Here is a 21,137-nt window from a genome sequence, read left to right on the forward strand (position 1 = left end):
GACTTTATGGACATATTGAGGCTCATGGGAATATAGGGAACATGAGCCACTGCTTTCTCTTCACCCATCTGGTCTCTCTATATCACAGAGAGTAGGATTCCTTTGTACTGTGTTCATTGCCCCTTAGCCTTCTTGTGAGGTAAGAATGTGGACCCTCCTCCAGCAGGGAGTCCACTGGCCCAGTGAGCTCCACAGTGGCCCAGCTGCTCTCTCTCTCTCTCTTTCTCTGGCTGGAGACCTGTAACCAGCACAAAAAGGAGGCCTAGGAAGGCCATGTTCACTCCCTTTGCAGCCACAGTTCCCTTCTCTTTGCCAGCAATGAAGTGACTGGTCTTCATTCTTCTATGTCTCTAGTGTCTATTTCTCAATGGGTTCACTTAAGAGGTGAGGTGTGTAGCTAATTCAAATCTCAAAACCCAACGAGTATAATGCCTGTCAGGACCGTCTCGTTAGTGCCCAGTGTTTACTATTTAAGACCTCACCTAAAGCCTACCTTCCATGATAGCTACCGGTTACAGAATACAAGTCACCTGGCCCCAGTCTGACCTTTCAGTCATGTTACTGGCTATCTCACCCTTGTGCTCTGACACTCCACCAGATAGCAAAGAGGCCCCCACACTTCTGTGCCTTTGATTTTTTTTTGCTGATTTTTCCCTGTTTGCCCTCCAGATCTAGTCTCTATTCTTCTCTGAGTTCTCTGTGCCCCAGGAGGCTAATGTCTATGGACACATCAATAGGTTGTTACCCTCTAGTTTTATATTGGGTTTTCCAAGGAGGCACTGAATGGAAGGGCAAAGAGGCCAATGGATTTATCTCCCCATCTCCTACTCTGCCAGGCTGTGCAATGCCAGTGGCCGTATGTTCAGACCAAAGGTCGTAGAATCTATGAGGCAGCTCTCACCCAGAGCTACAGGACTGCCAGGTTCCAGAGGTGTTTGTAGATCCACTCTTCCTAGACTTTGGGTGCTTTCCCATCCATTGTTAGGTTTCTTAACTCTTCACTAAGCTCTCTTCCAAGACCTCTTTGGAGGTACCAATTGTGTCCTGCTAGGACCCTCAATGACATGACCCTTTTGTTTTATTTGTACGAGAGGCTCTACTCCCATCTTGCATTGTATTTCTGAGGGAGTTTAGTAGACCAGAAAGACTAGGAGTCAGAAAATCTCTCCTCTGTCCTCCATCCCAAGTGTGGGCACTGAGCACCTAGTCTAAATGTGTCTAGTCTAAATTCAGATGTGCTGTGAGAATAAAATACACACCACGTTTTAAAGACTTGGGGGGGAAAAGAAATGCAAAATACCTCTTTTTTACATAGTGGTTACATGTTGATTACACGTGAAAATAGTAGTAGTTGGGGTGCAGACTTAGGTGCTTGTCCCATTTCAATTGCTGGTGTGACTCTCAGCAAGTCGTTGAACCAGTCTGGACAAGAGTTTTCTCATCTCTCAATTAGAAATGATTATTCTTGTCGTCACCTGTGGGGGAGTTCTGAGAGACAAATACCAGAATGCCTGAACAAAGTGTTATCTCAGCTGTAACGAGCTCTACAAGTGTGAGGGCTATTTCTGCAAAAATCTCCCCAACCTGATGCTCACCTGCCCCTCCTCCGGGAAGCCTGCTCTGCTGTTTCCATTCGAGAGCTATTTCTCTTTCCCTGGCACTAAGGAGTTTGTGGTTAGCGCGGGGTGTTCGCACTCTGCCTGGTATTGTGGTTGGCACTGTGATTCCCTCTAATTGCTGGGAAGATTTAGAGCAGCAAGCACAGGCCCAGTGTGAATTGTCTGTGACCCTCATGTAGCAGCTGACTTCACCCAAAGGTTTGTGTTTACCCCATGTGGGTGGACAGCCAACGCCTGCTTTCCATCTGGCGCCCTGGTTCTCTGCGATTTCTCCTGCCCACTACTTGCATTTTTGGGCATAGTGGAAGGAGTGGAATCTCTGAAGTAGAACAAACCTGGGTTGGATCGCTACCGCGATAGGATGTGTCACTTAAAACTCTCTGAACTTTGGCTCTTTCCTCAAAATGATAACCTCCTGTCATCTCAAAGTTGCTCTGAGGAAATCAAGCAAGAAAGATGAGCATCGGGGCCCAGGTTGGGTGGCTCGGTGTGTTGGGTCATTGTCCCCTATCCAATAAATTGTGGGTTTGATTTCTGGTCAGAGCACAGACCTAGGTTGGGGGTTCGAGCCCCGTTTGGGGTGCATACAGGAGGTAACAGATTGATGTTTCTCTATCTCTCTGAAAATTAATAAAACGTATCCTTGAATGAGTTGGGATCATACTTGGTCCTTGAACTTTTGAACCCCTGAGGCTGTATCTTGAGTTTTATAACAGAACACATTCTATTTCTAGTAACTACAGGTTTTCTTCTTGCTGTTTGTGTTCTTGCTCAAATGTGGCATCCTGGGAAGTACTAATTGCACCCTGATTCAGGGAGAGGCCAGCACCCTGTGCTCATTTGCATGCAATTAACATTTCCAGGGGCAGTTTAGACAGAGGAAATCCACCATCACCTTCGCTCGCTTGGGGAAGCTGGGGAGCAACCAAGGAGCCACGGGGGGGGGGGGGGGGGGGCTTCTACTGCATAAATCGTCCAAAGAAAACTGGACCTGGAACCCTAACACGGCCCAACTATACAATGCTGAGGCAAGGCAGGCCCTGTTGCTTGATGTGGTTGAGGGCACATTTCAAAAGTAGTAGTAAATAGGGTAGGCGGAAATAAATGGTGTATTTTTTAAAGTGACCCATGCCTAAAATAGCTTATTTCAGCTGGATTTGGGTCTGGGTCCATTGACAGGAATTCGATACTCTCTGTTTTGCATAAACCACACTCAAAATAAAAAAGTATACATAATAAAAAGTATTCCTAGAACAACCTGAATTCAGAACCATTCTAGAATCATCTGCCGTTTGTTTCTAATATTTTGCAAATGTCTTGCTCACGTGTAATTGGAAAGCAATTACTTCAGAAGGAAATAGAGTATATACAAAGAGTGTAGCTTATTTTGCATAGAAGCAAATGCTTGCTTCCCCTTTACACTCATATTGTGTTGTTTATGTCATGCTCAGTTGAATGTGGTCGGAGCAATAACAAACACAACTGGTATCAGCAGATTTGGAAACAAACACTGCTGCCTCCTGATAAAGATAAGACAGGACTGTGGGGCACACATGGGGGGGACACCAGACAGGGGCCGGCTAGCCATGAGTTTTTCACGTGTTGGAGTCTCCATCAGGAGGATAGTCTGTTGAATCGGTTAAATAGAGGTCTACTGTGGTGCAGTGTCATTAAAAAATTATTTATGAAAAGTCAAAGGACTCCACATTGATCTTTTAAAAACATTGCAAGTAGTCTTCAGTAGCAGTCAGAGTCTACAGAGTTGAGACATGCTGAGAACTCTGCTCTCAAGGCAAGAAGAAACACAGACTCACAGGGCGAATGCCATGTGGGGAAAGAGGCAAAGATTGGAGTAGAGGGATCTACACTTGCAGCTGACTTCTATATGAAGGCCGTTAATATTTCATCACAGCCATCTTTCCGTGTCTAGGCCAACTAGACATGATGAAGGCAGAAGTGAAATGTGTCCTTGATTCCGCCTCATGCGAGCACAGTGTCTACCCCTGGCTTATTCCTTAGGATGCGTGCTTTTGTGAGATAAGTTTACCAGATGTATAAATGGGTTGGAGATGGTAATCCATCACATGTTACAAGGAGATGTGGGAAATACTGTGACATGGGAGCCAGCCTCACATGACCCACCGTGCCCAAGAAAAGGATGGGCCCTAACTCGGCCTCCATAACACAGAGGCTGGCCCATAGAACTCACTCACTGATGGATCCAGAGGCCTGGGTTCACATCCAGGCCCTGCCACTTGCTCTGTGTCCTTGGGACAAGTCCCTAACATCTGAGCCTCAGTTTCTACTTCTGTGAATCATCAAAAGTAAGCATAGCATCCTAGCTGGTTTGGCTCAATGGTAGAGCGTCCATCTGCATAGCAAAGGGTCCCTAGTTCAATTCCAGTCAATGGCATGTACCTTGGTTGCAAGCCCCGCCCACCCAGCCTGGGACCTGGTCAGGGCTCATGCGGGAAACAACCAATCAATGTCTTTCTCTCACATCGATGTTTCTCACCGTCTTTCCCTCTCTCCTCCACTCTCCCTAAAATCATTGGGAAAATATCCTCAGGTTAGGATTAACAACAACAACAAAAAACAACAACAAATAATAATAATAATAAACATATCTACCTTGTGAATTGTTGTGAGAATTAAAGTTAATGAGATGTTCATGTGGAGAGCTGGACACACAGTTAGTGCCCAGTAAGACCTGTTGTTTTGATTATGAACTACTACATTCCATACACACACACACACACACACACACACACACACACACACACACAAAGAATCCTCAGCCTACCAGACACTGAGTTGACTTTAAATCCATACAGGGAGAAACATAATTGAGGTGTTTGGAATATGAAAAGATGGGAAAATCAAAAGCAACTGAATTACACCTTATGTTGTAAGGGGTAGCTGATGTTTGCCTGTTGAAATAATAGCGAGAACTAATAAATGAGTGAGTGTGACATGTATTTTCCGGGTAAGCCATACTGATTATGTGATTTTCTGCTTTTCAAATGTAAATGAGAAGTGTTTGATAATTGTTCTTCTCACAGGCAGAAAGCTGACATAATTAAACACTGGCTTGAAAGTGATGATTCAACTCATCAGCCACTGTTTTGATGGGCTGGGGGGGGGGGGGCGCTACAGAGACCACAGGCCCACACCTGACCTGTGTGACTTCCCCAGGCAATTTGCACAAGTGCGGCAGCAGCAAAGGGGCCACCAGCCATCCCGCCTCCGAGTGTCCTCCAGCCTCTGATCTAGTTTCCTTTGGTAAGCTCTGGCCTGATAAGCCATGCCTTTTCAAAAATACATTTTTTAAAATTGATTTCAGAGAGGAAGGGAGAGGGGGAGAGAGCGGGGGGGGGGGGGGAACATCGATGAAAGAATCATCGACGGGCTGCCTCCTGCATGCCCCACACTGGGTATTGAGCCCACAACCCAGGCATGTGCCCTGACTGGGAATCAAACCACAACCTCCTGGGTCATGGGTCCACACTCGACCACTGAGCCACACTGGGCACGTCATGCCTTTGGAGACGCTGTGAAGCAAGATATGTGGCGTGGTGTCCTGCATTAAGGCATAAGTTGGCCTCGAGCAAATTGCTTCTTTGAGTCTCAGATTCTCCGCCTGTAAGATCATTGTTCTAATTCCCACCTCCCAGGATTCTTTTGACCATTCGATGGGCTAGAATACACGAAGGTAACCTTTAAAAGTATTTTTTATATCCTATTTGAAGAAGATGTACAATCTCCTGATAATGCTGCAAGCAAGGGAATTATTTGAATTTTAATCAGTCTTTTTATCTCCAAATCAGAGCTGCTGTACTTGCTATTCAACGATGATGATCTTGAGTAATTGTGAAAAGCTCTACTCAGTGTCAAGACAAAATATAATTTCAATGTTTTAAAATTTTCAATGGATGAGTGTAGAAAGCATTTATCATAGCATTCTAAACCATGTATTGTGGCATAATTATAATCAGGGATATCTATGGAAACAGCCCATATTAATTCTTAATACAGGCAATAATTTGTCTCACCTGTCCCCAGGCAGCCACAGGTTGGGCAGTCTCAGGTGAGGGCACCATGGGCATTCCCAGTAATGAAGACAGAACCACAAACCCTGCACCCGGCCCGGCCTTGCCTCTGCCCCTGCCCCTGCCTCCTCGGAACAGACAGAATGTTCTCTCTCCCTGCCCCCCACCCTCAGGACCAAAACCTCCACCTTGTAAATACCCAAGGGGTTACCTGTGTTCAGACATGGACGACAGTTTAAAAAAATGTCTCTTATTTTTATAGCTGTCCAAATATTCTCGGAGGAAAAACAAAAACAAAAAAAATGTACAATCTAGAGGTATGCTCCCCACTGAGATTTGTAATTGTCCAAAACGTGTGCTGTGGTTGTTCTTAGCATATGGAAGCAATAGTTGGGAGCTCTTCTAGCCTTGCACTGTCCCTCAGCCCCGGGGACAGTATTACGATAGCAGGTTTGGAAGCGGCCACGGTTTGAGAAGATTCATCAGAGCGGAAGGCAATGCAGCTCGGAATTTTCCAGCCTGTCTGTAGTTCTGACTTTTTTCATGGTAGAATTTCACTGACTAGAAAGTTTATTTCTGAGGAAATACCTCCTGGGTTTACAGGTAACTTATTGGTGATGCTGGCAGTGGAGTCAGACAGACCTGGCTTTGAATCTCAGCTGTGCGCATCGTGAGCCGTGGAAACATGAGCTAAGGGTGTAGCTGGGTGTGCCTCGGTTTTCTCATCTGTGAAATTGGAACAATCCTCCCTTCCTCGGTGAATCCTTGTGAAGCCTGCTTGAACTCAATGCTATGTTGTGACGGAGGGACAGGCCCCCCCAGACCCACTTCCCCGCCCACCCGTGTCTCACTCCCAGTGTCCCCAAAGGGTCTCGCTTCCATGACAGCGCTTACGGAAGGAAGCCTCGAGGACGCTGTCATGTCCGCATGCCCGCAGGCTGGCTGTTCTTCGGGGCTGGAGTCTTAATCGGCACCAGGATCACCCTCAGAGCTCGGCACGCAGCAGACACACTTAATGTTTATTGAAGGAAATTGAATTGAATAGTCAAATAGAACGGAAGATGCGTGCTCTTTCGGTGAGGGGTGGAATAGGAGAGGGGTGTGTGCCTTGCCATTTGCAAATATGTACTCAGAAGGACGTCCAGGGCACAGATTTCTGCGGGCCTGGCCAATCTGAGAGAGGAGTTCTGAGAGCCGATGAAATTATAAAATGCCTTCGTGACCCCTCACCCCTGCCACCAGGAGGCAACAGGACTCATCAGTCAGTCCACTGGCCGTGGAGGTGGGTCCGATCCTCTCTTGGGACATCAGGGTGCGTCTTGTGGACCAGCTTCTCATTGGCTGTGAGAGGAGAGACCAGGGGACCCCCGCAGCCATGGCTGTTCGTGCCAGAGCTGTGCCACCTTCTGGGTCCACCGGCAAACTATAGACCCTGGGCACCTCTGAACCGCCACAGTTCATGTCCCTGGACACCGGAAGGCTGCTTAGCCTCCAGACTTCAAATTGGATATATAATATCTGGGCACTTATTAACTGACGAGGCCTGAGAAAATCTTAACTCTTCAAAAAAGATAAAGAGAAGGAAAAAGTCCCTGAAACGTGAATTTTTTGTGTCATCCTTTAAGGTACACAGATGTCAAGTCAATTTAGAGGATACTGACTCTAGCGTCCTGCAGGCCGTGGCCTGTGAGTTAGCCCCTGGGTGAATTAAGACACATCTGATGACCTCTGCTATTTAATAAGCACCTACTGTGTACCAGGATCTATGAAAGTTTAAGTTAAAAAAACTTGGCTCTCAAAAGAAATTTCAATCGTTGTCCTGTGGCTACTTGGCTCTGTGGACTAATGAGTTTGCCGACCACTGGCCCAGACTTTCAACCTTACCGCTGAGTCAGCCTGGAGAGAACATGCCTTCGGGAGCCGATTAAAACACAACTTCCGCTCGGCTGAGCTCACATCTTGCTTTCAGAAACAATAACCGTTCTGGGTGAAAATTCCATAAAAGCCTTTAAAATATAGATTCAAAAGCCAGGGCCAGGATTTTGATGACACATCTTTAAATGTTTTATTATTAAACGTGTTGTGACTGGAGGTTTTTCATGGTGTAGCCCAATTGCCTTTTACGTATTCTGCCTGTTCATCCTCATAGATCCTGAGTAACGTCCCCACTCTAAGTGGTTTTCGCCTCAGCACCAATATGCAATTAGAGCTCTAAAACCAGGCTTAAAATAGAGCACCCTTGCCTGTGAATTCATCACACATTCGGGCTGTGGTTTCAGTTAACACAAATATTAACTCCTGTAACTCTACACCAGCCTTATGAAGTAGATGCTATTAGTTTTGGGGTTTTTTTGTTTTGTTTTGTTTTGTTTTTGTTTTTTTATTGATTTCAGAGAGGAAGGAATAGGGAGAGAGAGATAGAAACATCCATGATGAGAGAGAATCATGGATTGGCTGCCTCCTGTATGCTCCACACTGGGAATTGAGCTCGTAACCTTGGCATGTGACCTGACTGGGAATCGAACAGTGACCTCCTGGTTCATAGGTTGACGCTCAACCACTGAGCCATGCCAGCCATGCAATGCTATTATCATGTCCAATTTACTGATGGGGAAATTGGTACAGAGGGGTTCAGTTATAGAGTCAGGAAGTATACTTATGATAAACCTGATTTTTCTTCAGCTCTGTTGAGTTGATATCCATCTCATTGTCATCAAAGAAATCCGCATAATACAGTCACCCATTCCTTACTAAACTGTGTTGGGTTCTTTTTTTTTTTTTTTTTAACGTATTTTTATTGTTTCTAGAGAGGAAGGGTGAAGAAGAGGGAGAGAAAAAATGAATGATGAGAGAGAATCATTGATCTCGGCTGCCTCCTGTACTCCCCACACTGGGGATCAAGTCTGTAAACCAGGAATTGAACCCTGGCCTCCTTGTTCACGGGTCCACCATCAACCACTGAGCCACGCCAGCCGAGCACTTAAGGTTTTGATTAGATACTGGATGCAGAGCACCTGGCGTCTACAGAGGGAGAGGTCAGTTAAAGCAAACTATTGTCTGTGACTGACCAGAGTCTCTCACCCTGCGCCTGGGCCTTCACTGCAGAGAGGGGTCCCCAGAGGCCTCTCGGTCTGCAAGAGCCTGGAGTGGCCAGTTCTTCCTGACACCATCCCAAGGTCCTGCTTTGTGCAAGCCCAGACTCCATCTGCACGGGGACTACCCGTGCTCCCTTGCTGGGCCTCCCCGTGTTCCCGCCTTGTCTCCCCCAGGGGGGACTCTAGCAACGGATACCATGAAGCCATGCTGGTGGCATGAAGGGAACACGTCACGTGAGATGACGTGTAAATCCAGACAGGAGCCGCCATGCACTCTGAATCAACCCAGGCCCCTTTTCATGCAAATGAGGGGGGAAACCATACAAAACAGGAAGTAAAGGATGTGCAGAACGGGGCTCAAAGGCCACCCTGGGCCCCAGGCTGGCTTCAGGAGAGCTTCTGACATTCTGGTCGCTGAAGCTGGGAACCATTTATTATGGCTCAGCAGGAGCAGGGATTGTACGGAGGGCCCCTTTCCCATCCCCTTTCAATGCTGTGCTCAGGGGATGTGAGTGATGTGTCTCCAGCATCAACAAATCAGAGGGAAACAAAAGTGTCACGAAGGGGCTTTTCTAAGCAGACTCCAGGCCAAGTCCGTCTTCCAGAATGTGCTCTGCGCAGGGAGGGGCGGGCTGTTGCTGGGTAGTAGCAGGGCTGTGGGGAGGCGGGCAAGCCTGGAGCTGGGGAGTTTTGCTGTAAAAGTTTCCCTTAAAGCACCTATGTCCTGCTTGAGGCCTGACTGGGCATCGCCACTTAAAGAATGCATTTCACAAATAGCTACCTTGGCCCAGGGACACTGCTGGCCCTCGGAGGGGATGCACCCCTGAGCTGGACACGCCTGCCATGTGTCCAGGTGTTTTTTTGTTTTGTTTTGTTTTAATATATTTTATTTATTTTTTTTACAGAGAGGAAGGGAGAAGGAGAGGGATAGAGAGGTAGAAACATCGATCAGCTGCCTCCTGCACACCCTCCACTGGGGATGTGCCCACAACCAAAGTACATGCCCTTGACCGGAATCGAACCTGGGACCCATCAGTCCACAGGCCGATGCTCTATCCACTGAGCCAAACCAGTTAGGGCCAGGTGTTGGTTTTGGAAGCATTTAGTTAGCACCTGCAGTTCCCGGGCACTGAGTGCCCTCGGAGCTGTGACAGTACCTGCAGTGACCAGGTGAACAGGCCGCCAGCACCTGGGAGTTGACCAACAGTACGAAATGGATAAGAAGCGTGGCTCTCGGTCCTGCGATGAGACAGCTTTGGGGAGAGGTAAAAGCCTCATCCCAGGAAGCGCAGTGGGCACTTCACGAATGAAGCCCTTTACATGGGAGCGGGGTCCGAGAGCGCAGAGAGGAGGAAGGGAATTAACACCAGGCCCTTACATACGGGGCAGGCAAACTTAGGTCTCCAGTTGTGAGTTCGCGGAATTATTACTTATTAATCACTGTGCTATTTATTTGTATGACAACCATAAACCTACGTGTGCCACACCTGTATTTGATTTCATTGAATTCGCACAGCAGCCCTGTGACATGGATGATGTCATGGCCAGTTGCCGAATTAGGGGCCTAACGCTCGAAGGGGGCGTGGCTCGCCGGAGGCCACGTCACTGTTAAGTGTCTGAGGCAGAACTCGAACTCCCATCAGACTCAAAACCCAGGCTCTTCCCATCTCACCCAGAACCCCCGGCAAGGAATCGCGGGGAAAGAACTGTGTCCTGGCACCGCCGCTGGGTAACTGGTCAACTTCTCTCAGACCCAGTCTTCCATTACATAAAGATTGCTCGTGCCTGCTTATTTCCAGGGTTTTGTGAGGAACAGATGAAAGAATGGATGCGGAAAATGCTTAAAACCCATAATTCACTGTGAGGATGGGAGATACCATGGCAATTAGAACATACCCGTCCTAAACCCAGTTCCTCACGAGAGCGAACGGTACAGCAAATAAGCTAGATTCTTGCTTGGTTCCCTAACACAAAGCCTTTTTAGGGTTTAGCCCGTGTTCTTCTAAGCAGCTATTTTGCTCTGATGTTTATCTACCATGTTGATCACAGTGAAGCATATTATTACTATAGAATAGCATGAGGCCCCCACGTTCAGGCTGTGTGAGTCTCATTTCCGCTCCTCTTGATAAAGACTTGGGGCCTTCCTAAGCTTGGCTTCTCTCATAGGCCCCCTGTTTCAATCAATGTGTCTCCAGCATCAACAAATCAGCACACTCCTCCAACCAAACTTAATACCCAGTAACCCTCCAACCAAACTCAACACCCAGCAACTTCCAACCAAACTCAACACCCAGCAACCTCCAACCAAACTCAATACCCAACAACCAACAACCAAACTCAACACCCAGCAACCACCGTGGTATACTCTCTCTCTCTTGCCGTCTCAGCTGGGTACCAAACCTATAGACATTATCCTACATCACCTCTCACTTGGGCCACTGCAGGCGCTTCCCCAAAAGGCCTCTCTGCCTCTACCTTTGGCTCCCTCCCCACCACTCATTCTCCAAACCACAGCCAGGAGGGTCTTTGAAAATGCAAACCTATTTGTCTCTCCCCTGCTCAGTACCACGTAGTGGCTTCCAGTGGTGGCTGGATTTAAATGCTATAGACCCTACACATGTGGCAAGATAGGTCTCCACCTCCAGAGCCTTGCCTGTCACCACGCCCTCCATCACTCCCTCTTGCCTCAGGACATTTGCACTTGCTGTTTCCTTTTCCTGGAGCTCTCTTCTCCTTGCACTGCGCTCGGTGGGCTCATTCCCAACTCATACCCTGTTTCCCCAAAAATAAGACAGTGTCTTATATTAATTTTTTTCTCCCAAAGTTGCGCTAGGTCTTATTTTCAGGGGATGTCTTATCTTTCCATACACTAGGTCTTATTTTCCGGGAAACACGGGTAGGTATCAGCTGTCATCAACCCTCATGCTCCATGATGCATGGTACATGCCATAAATGTGTAATATCTAATGTTGATATCCCTTTTGGGATGTAAGCCCCACAGGGGTAGGACATCTGTCCATGTGGCTCATCACTGCACACCCAACAGCCAGCACAGTGCCTGGCAAGCAGCAAGCAGTCCACAGATATTTGTCACGTTCATAAATGGGGTGAAATGAGCGATTCCTCAGGAAATTCAGCCCATGGCTTCCCCACTGACCACCCACCCTCTTAGCCTCGGTGGCCAGCCTAACGGGACTGTCCCTCTTCATTGCTTTGTCCCAGGAGCGGCTTGTGCTGTCCGTGCTGCCCCGCTTTGTCGTCCTGGAGATGATCAATGACATGACCAACGTGGAAGATGAGCACCTGCAGCACCAGTTCCACCGGATCTACATCCATCGCTACGAGAATGTCAGGTGAGGAGGGCGACACCCCACTCGTGCTCCATGCGCTCCCTGCGCTGCGATGCTCTCATCTCGCTGCCCAGACTTCCGTCTGCCCGGGTGTCAGTGCCATTTTTCATTGGCTGATTAATTCGTTAGCTAGTCATTACTGACCAGAGAGGGTCTACATTTCCAAACAGGCTCGAGAAGAATGTCAGGGAAACGCAGGCATATTTGCGTGCTGATGTACTGCTTGGCCCCCCTGCAGGGGCCTGCCTGCCTTCACAGTCTCAGTGGGAAAGTCCAAGCCCTTTCATGGGGTTGGCAAGCTAACCCCAGACAGATCTGGGAACCTCAGGGTGATCAGTAGGTCTCCTCCTTATATTCCTCATACCAATGTCTTTAAAACAATACGAAAACAGACTACAGCTTTTTTTTCTTTTTGAAATGCATTTTTGGCCAACCATCCATCCATCCACTTACTCATCCACCCATCCATCCATCTATCCACCCATCCATCAATCCATCCATCCATGTACTCACCCACCCATCCATGTACTCACCCACCCATCCACCCATCCATGTACTCACCCTCCCACCTATCAATCCACCCACCCACCCATATATTCACCCACCCACCTATTTCCTCACACCCCTATCCATGTACTCACCCACCCACCCATCAGTGCCCTCTCTGAGCCCAGTACTGCCCTGGACAACACGCTGTGCACTGAAAACCAGAGCGAGGACTTCTTACTGAGGCAGAGCAGCTTTAGAATCCCAATTCCACCTCCCCTGTGCGTGAGCTTGGAGAGTTACAGACGTGAATCTCAGATCTCTTTCCATAAAACGGGCAGTTCCTATGTATCTTGCAGGGAGCCAGTCTATAGAAAGCATGGGACAGGGATGGCCAGAGAATCATAGAGCACTGGGCGTATTATACATTGTTCCAGACGTGGTATCTAGCGGCAAACAAAAAGGAACCCAACCTTGGCTGATTTAAAAGAAGTTCCAAGAAGCTCCAGAGAAATTGGGGAGGGACAGAGGGGTGGTCTCAGGAACAATCTGGAATAAAGCCGGAAGCAGAGCAGAGCACAAGGCCTGTAAGGCCCCGCTCCCACTGTTTCCGAAGAGCTCATTCCCTGTCCTCGCCCAGCTGTCACCTCTGCAGTGCCTCAGCGGCCCAGGATCTGGATATGGCTGCCTTTGCCCTGCCCCCACTCCTTACCTCCCCGCCCCCCGCCCCCCCGCCCCCTCCACCCCCCTCTTTGCAGCTAAGTTAAAGCCTGGGCCGTGTGGCCCACTGGCAGAGCCCCGTCACTGGCCAGAAGAGACTCGGAAGCAAACTGCTGGCATGTTCAGCGTGGACAGCAGAATGGCACTGCCTTCCCACCAAATACCACAGGGCGGGAAGTCCCCAGACGGAGGGGAAGTCCGCACGTGGCTCTGAAAACGCCACCCTTCCTTCTGAGTTCCCTGCTTCCCACCTCTGTAGGGAGGGAAGAACAGTCCATGCACCCGCACGTCTGGCTGCCTACACTCATTCCGAAGCAAGGCCAGCGGAGAGCGCGGTTCTAACACCCCCTGGGGCGGCAGAGTCTGTAGAGGTGGGCCTCTGGGTGGCACTCAGGAGTGGAGCCACCCTGCCCCAGGCCCCTCGTCACACAGCAGCTTTGGGGAGAGGGAGGTATGCCCCAGACCAGGGGTCAGGGGACTCATCATTACCAATTCTAGAGGAACTGGCTCTGGGCAGTGCCTATAGTTGTGAGGCAGTTACAGTGGGCAAAGGTGCCAAGGGAAGCTGAGACGAGGAAGCCCTGTGTGGGGGGGTGAGGAGGGGCAGTGAGAGGTGGAGGGTGCAGGTGGATAGAGGACTGTTCTTATTTGCCTCAGTTACAACTGAGTCAGCCCAGTGAAGCGGACAGGAGACCAGGCAGAGAGGGCAGCACAAGACCCCGGGCCCACAGATATGCCTGGACTGGATATAAAAGATGAGCATTAACTATTAACATAAAAGAGGGACCATATCACTATAGGACACATTATGGGAGTTCCCGTCACCATGGAGAGAAAGATGGGGGGAAACTAACCTTCTCTGAGAAAAAGAGTGGAGAAAATACACAAGCCGGCTCACCCATTCCCACAGACGGGGCACCCTCAAGTTCAGGAAACAGCACCTCTGGCTTTCTCTCTGCACTAATCGATCCCAGTGCTTCCTTCTGTCCGGAATAACGGAAGCTGTTTCCGCCCTCTTCATCTGCCCATTTGTTTCAAACCCACTGAACTGAGGCCTGACGCTCCGAGACCCCTTCCTGGGAGTTCACAGCACACTCAGTCAAAACCCAGTTCACTGCCCACCTTTCTCAGTGGCCTGGGCTCGCGGCAAAGGAGCCCTTTGTAAGGGGACGAGAGTCTGGAGACTGCCGCCCAGGCCTCTCCCAGCCCTTCCCTGAGGCACTCCCACGGGTTCTGGGGAGATGAACTCACCCGGGGGCGGCGGGCCTCTGCAGCCCACAGCGAGGCTGCAATGCTAAATTCAGACCCGCAGTGGAAACGCAGAGGAGGGCAGTCCTTGGCCAGCGTCTGAGAACAAAGTCAGACCGGCTGCTACGCCCCGTCCCCCAGCCCGCAGAGCACACCGCTGCGGGGTAGGGAGCTCTCTGACATCATTTCCAAATCTGTCCCTCTTCGTGGCCACCCCCCCGGCCCATCGCCTCCCATCAGTGGGTGTACAGCAGGCACCACGCCATGCCTGGGGACATCCGTGGGCCCAGGGAGCGGGGAGCCTGCAGGCCAGGCTCTCATCCGGAACACTGTCTGGGAGCCACGGCCCCTACAAGACACTGGCTGCATCCTTTCCGCCCTCCGGGTTTACTTCCCAATCCAAAGCATGAGCTGTCTGGAAGGGTCCAAGCATGTAAACTCAGGTTGATTTCGTCTATACGCACCTGCGATGTCTAAGATGTACTGGAAGGCTTTTCGGCTTCCAGCCCCATCTGCCCAATTCTATTCCTCTTTCCTGTTTCATCCCCTTCCCCTCTCCCCCTCCCCATCCTCCCACCCCCGCTGTAAGACACTTCCCATATTAGTTAGGCCCTGCTGTCTGCTCTAACACAGAACCTCCCAGTTTTGATCATTGAAACTCCAAAAACTCTAGTCACTCAACTGTCCACTGATAATATTCCTGGTGGGGGGGGGGGGTGATTCAGGCACAGAGGCCCCGCATTTTATAGCTGTGCCGTCCCCTGGCATTCAGCTCGTGGAGGGGAAAGAGCAGAAAAGGCCCACCCTGGCCGAGAAATGACAAGGGCCACTTCTGCTTGATGCCACTGATGACCCCTGATGGGATTGCTCCACCCAGCTACAAGGGTGGCACTGAGGGTCTTTGCTAGGGCAGGGAGGCGTGGATGTGGGGGACAGTAGCTTTTATGCCAGGCTGCTCTCCCAGCTTTCCTCCAGCCACGTCCATGCCACGTGGTTTGCACATTCTCCATCCACCTACTTTGGGCTGTTGATTTCCTGCCAGGCCTGCCAGCGTGCGCACGCGCCATGTTCGCCCTGCAGACTAGAGTTTCATGGACAAGCGAAATGGAATTGAATGAGCCCAGAAAACCAGTTGCCTCTCAAGGCCTGCCTGTGTGGTAATCTATTAACCCCTCGCTGGTTCCCAAAAATACCCACAGATGCTCTGCATCCTCTACTTATGAGGACCGTGGCGTGATTTATAGCGTGTCTTCTGAGAGTAGCCCTGCCTTGAAAGTAGATGCAGCTTTCATCTTTGCATTATTGTCAAGAAAGTGGAAGCTCCGAGAGATTAGATGCGTGTCCCTGGAACACACAGCTAGGAAGACAAAACTACACAGTGTTCCTAACGATTCCAGTGGCTTCTGCTAAAGCCTCCTTGAAGACTCTATTTGCAGAGCGACTGTTGGGTAACATCGCTTATTTTTAGCCAAATAAACAACTTATATAACCAAATTAGAGTTGGAAATTAATACAGTCCCGTCAGTATCTTCCAAGATGAGGATCTTGGAAGGTTACAAATTTATTCTTAGAAACAAAGGCCCCGCCTTGAGCCCCGCACGTGGGGGCAGCAGAATGAGAGCCAGGGCCCGGCTTCAGCTGCAGGTCTTCCCTTCCACTCACTCTCAGTGCACACGCATGGTTCAAGGCAGTGCTTCTCCGACTTGACCGCGCACAAGAATCACCTGAGGCTCTTGTTATGCCAGAGTGAGACCCAGCAGGTCGGGGGGGGGGGGGGGCGGGCTGAGAGTCTGCATGTCTGACCAGAGCCCAGGAGAGGCCGGTGGGGGCTGTGACCACACTCTGAGGAAGGAGGTCCTGACTCTGCTCACGTCTGTTGATGCTACTCAGAAAACAGTCATGAGTCTTACCCTCTGATGGACTCTTGAAGGACAAGGCAGATTTTAATAAGTAGCGACAGGAAAGAAAGCTGTGCCTGGGAGCAGGTGTGCTGCACAGACGCAGGTGGATAGAGCATGGCGTCATCAGAAGACCAGGAGGGATTTGATAATATTGGAACACGGAGCACATGTGAACATTTTGATGACTTTGTTCTCAGGGGATCCATTTCTTCTTTCAATAGGCTGCATGGCCCGGCCAGCATGGCTCAGTGGTTGTATATTGACCTATGAACCAGGAGGTCATGGTTCAGTTCCCAGTCAGGGCACATGTCCTATTTGTAGGCTCAGTCCCCAGTGGGGTTCATACAGGAGGCAGCTAGATCCATGATTTTCTCTCTCATCATTGATGTTTTCTCTCCCTCCCTCTCTCCTTCTCCCTCTCTCCCTCTCCCTTCCTCTCTGAAATCAATAAGAATACTAAAAAATAAAAAATAAAGTAGGCTGCATGCTCCACAGGGGCTGTGACTGTACTTCCTGCTCACCACTGTATCTCCAGTGCCTGGCACCCAGTAGTCATTCAGTTAACCAGCTGCTAAATGAATGAATAACTGAATACACCACTTCTGCCATAGATCAGAGATGGGGAACCTTTTTCCTGCCATTGGCCATTTAAATATTGATAACATCATTCGCAGGCCATATAAAATTATCAACTTAAAAATTAGCCTGCTGTATTTAGTCAAACATGTAATTAACTAAGTCCTAATGCCTCGGCAGGGCCAGACCACGTGGTTTCCCAGGCCTTATCTGGCCCACAAGCTGGACGTTCCCCACCCCTGCCGTAGACAGATGGGTAGTAACAGTTTTGAATGGGTGGAGCTATAAAGTGAGTAGGTGGAACTACATGATCTACAGGCCCTTGCATTTTCCACCTTTGAAGCCACTGTGGTGATAAAAAGTACAGACTCCAGAGCGGGCCTCCTGGTTCACTCGCAGCTTTCCATGTCTGTGGGCCTCAGTTTTCTTATCTGTAAAATGGAGATGATCATAACATGCCCTGCTTAGTAGACTGTTATGAGGAATGAATGAGTTAATACAGTAGAAATCTTAGATCCGATTCCAGTTCACAGTTATTGCCAGTGTTGCTGCTACTACTGTTTCAGGCTTGTGTCCACAGTTAGGAATGCTTTTAGCAGAAAATAACAAATAATCCAGGTTATAGTCTTTACTACCTCTGATACCTGCCTCTACTCTCCTGTCCTCTGCTCCTCTTTCCCCCTCCTCCTTCTCCTTCCCCTCCCCTCCCCCTCCTCCTCCTCATTCCACCTCCACTCCACCTTCTTCTTCTTCTTCTTCTTCTTCTTCTTCTTCTTCTTCTTCTTCTTCTTCTTCTCTTCTTCTTCTTCTCTCCTCCCTCCCTCCCTCCCTCCCTCCCTCCCTCCCTCTCTCTCTCTCTCTCTCTCTCTCTCTCTCTCTCTCTCTCTCTCTTTTCCATTAAGCGTACAATCCCAGCTCTTCAACATGCTCCAGTAGAATGTTGGACAAACCTCCTTGCCCCACTGAGCCTATTTGCTCATCTTTACAAAGAAGACAATAATACTTGCACATCCCCCCTCCCCACCCCCACTTCCGGGTTACTGGGTCAATGAACAAAGACTCTGTTGCATTTAGAAGGCGTTGGAGGACTACCCCTTCCCTTATATCCCGATTCCCTGTGCCAAACCGTATGCATAGACAGAAATCTCACCTCAATGAACTCCTTAGTCCTGGAAAATTTTAGGTATCAGTTGTTCAGTCTGAGGCTTCCCAGGTTTCTACCTAGTCCCATAATTTTTTCAAAAATGCCTACCTCTCTCTGTCCGCAATTCGGGGTTTATTTAGTACATGCCATTGGGCTGGAGATAAGGAGGTTCTGAGTTCTTTTTCTCCCTGTGTCGATTTTGCTCTGTGTCCATTTGCTCTGCGTTGCTGCTCATTGTGAAAATATAGTAATAATTCATAAAGCTTCATTTGGCTTCGCCCAACACGTTGCTCTGTTCCTGATGACAAATGTCCTTCTGGAAAGTGTCTGCCTTGCCCACACTGCACAGTTTTGCCCGGGAAGAAGGGCTTTCCACTGCCCCCTCATCCTTCCTGAACTCCTGGGAGCACTGTCTCAGCGGGGATGTCTGCTGGAAACGGAGACATGCTCCCGACTCGCACGGCAGGGAGAGCGAACCTCCCAGACCGCGGCTGATTTCTCTGCTGATGTTGATGTGTGTCCCGGATGATTTAAAATATTAACGTACTTTCTCCCCACCCCACCCCTTCCCTGTTGTCTAGTATTCTTTTTGCAGATGTTAAAGGATTTACCAACCTCTCTACGACCTTGTCCGCTCAGGAGCTGGTCAGGATGCTCAACGAGCTCTTTGCCCGATTCGATCGCCTGGCTCACGTGAGTTGAATTTAATTCCCTGCTTGTCTTTGGCGGGAGTGAGGACTGCATGTGAATTAGGGGAGGACTCGGCCTTCACCGCCAATGTCATTACTGTTCTGCATCCTGCCCCCAGGCGTGGCCCCCTGATCCTCACACATTCTGGGATCAGTGTTAGTTATTGACAGGTCTTGGATGGGGGGTTGACAGTCAATCTTCCCAGTGGAGAGACAGCTGGCAGAGTGACAATTAAACCAAGTCCTTCTGATCCGCTTCCACTCCAGCATCATGTCCCCCGAGCGGCCAGGTGCCACCCCGCTGCAGCCTGGTTTGTGCAGGGGTGGCTGCCTGCCGTTTCCCAGCCAACCGGCCATCGGGCCTGATTTCACCTGTTCTCAAGACACAGTGGTCCCCTGGGCCCCACTGAGCCTGACCTTACTGAAGAGCTTTGCTGTGTTGGCCAACGAGACACCACCTTTACCTTCAGTTAGCTGATCAGAGATCAGTAGGAAACAGGTTAAAAGATGACCGTTTGCCATCACAACACAGATCCTGGCCCGAAAGCCAGGAGTTACTTCATCCTTCTTGGTAAAGGGTGTGCATCACGGCCAGTTTCTCTGGCTGGTGGGAGTGAGTTCCATGAAACCACATCAAGGGGGAGTGCATTCTCGGGGCACTGAGAATGCCCTGTTTTGGCTTCCTCGCCCCAACAGAGAGCCATTCGTAAGGGAATCTGAGCGCCTGCAGGGGTTGTGAGTGGGGCTCCGTGCTGGAGTGTGGGAGTGGCTAAAGCACACACCTTCCCTTCCCAGAGTTCAGTCCAGCTGGGGCTACATAAAGAGGCGAGCAATGCAGTGTGATGTGTGCAGAGGTCCCTCTGGGTGATCCGGGACTGCAGAGGCAACACAGACCCCATGAGATTTCCAGGAGAAAGTGGCGCTTAGGCTGCGTCTTAACAATGAGAGAACAACATAAGAGAACACTATCCAGCAATGAGAAGGAACATGCCTCTGATGCATGCCAGAACATCCCTGAGTCTCAAATGTGATATGACAGGCGAAAGAAGCCTACCCGATATACTGATGACACACCCCTGAAATCTATATAATTTTATTAACGATATCACCCCCAATAAATTCAATCAAAAATAAAATAAAGTAAAAAAGAAGAAGAAGAAGAAGAAGCAGCAGCAGCCATCGCCGCCAGACACAAAAGGCTAAACATCTTATGATTCCTCACATAAGCCCCTCTAGAAAAGTCAAAATTACAGGGACCGAGAAGAGCTGAGTGGCTGCCAATGGAGGGTGTGGACTGATTGCAGGGAAGCATGGGGGTGGTTTGGGGGTGATGCGGGTGCTCTGTATGTGACTAGGGCTCCTCACATTTTATATATCTATTAGCGAGGTGAGAAGATAGGGACCGTCAGCCGGGAGAATGAAAATAAAGATGCTAGCTACTCAGACACCAGAAGAGATTCAGCGATGCCGGAGGGAAAGGGGTGAGGTGCGCTGCACAGACAGACAGGGACCCGCCAAAAACCCGCAGAAATGCCTGCAGCTCCAGGCCATGTTAACGAGGGCACTCACTGGGCGGGGAGGGGGTGGAGCCTGAGGTCTCCCCTGATACAAGAGCTGGGTTTCCCTGAAGGGCTGGGAACTGAGAGGTGGGGGGGGGGGGGGATATACCATCTTTTGATTGTTGCATCAAAGGGGCTGGTGTGCTGCACATAAATCATTCTGCTTCATATTATGGTCGTGAATATCTCTGCTCAGACACGCTAAGATGTCTAGAAATGACCCTCTCTCGAGACCGACAAAGTGACCAAGGCTGATTTTTAGTGTCACAGTAGACCCCGCTGACTCAGGGAAAGGGTTGCGCAGTAACAGTTAATGCAAGTTGTTCAACCAACATTTATGGACAACGCACCATGTGCCAGGGGAGCTGCAGGGCTCCGGGAAGGCCACACCAGTCCCTGCCCTCAGGGAGCTCCGAGGCTGGTGAGGGAGACGGCCCAGCCAGCAATGACTGCAGTCCAGTGCGGCGCGAGCAGTGACAGGCACAGGGTGGTGGGCAAAGGGAAGTCCAGCCAGATGCTGGACAGGCTGGGCGTGATGGTGGTGGCCATCCAGCGGCACCCAGAGAAGAGGGCCTGTGCCCACTGGGGCTTGAGAAAGAGGAAGAGCTTTGCTGACATCAGAGGAGAGGAGGAGGCGCCTTCTAGGCTGAGCCACGGGGCAAAGGCAAGGGAGTGTGAAAATGCAACTCTGTGCTGCTTGC

The 21,137-nt window shown here is 49.7% G+C and overlaps 1 protein-coding gene across 3 annotated transcripts in view; it reads left to right on the top strand.

The window, feature by feature from the left end:
• Positions 1-21,137, top strand: part of ADCY8 (adenylate cyclase 8) — a 131,304-nt gene that overhangs the window by 36,539 nt on the left and 73,628 nt on the right. For all 3 annotated transcript variants that reach the window (XM_036437545.2, XM_036437546.2, XM_036437547.2), the window contains exons 3-4: positions 11,986-12,116; positions 18,770-18,881. In XM_036437545.2, the coding sequence (XP_036293438.1) occupies positions 11,986-12,116; positions 18,770-18,881 (243 nt within the window). The remainder of the gene's footprint in view (positions 1-11,985; positions 12,117-18,769; positions 18,882-21,137) is intronic.

This window comes from Pipistrellus kuhlii, unplaced genomic scaffold (assembly GCF_014108245.1).
Source record: "Pipistrellus kuhlii isolate mPipKuh1 unplaced genomic scaffold, mPipKuh1.p scaffold_m20_p_14, whole genome shotgun sequence".
Classification (NCBI taxonomy): domain Eukaryota; kingdom Metazoa; phylum Chordata; class Mammalia; order Chiroptera; family Vespertilionidae; genus Pipistrellus; species Pipistrellus kuhlii.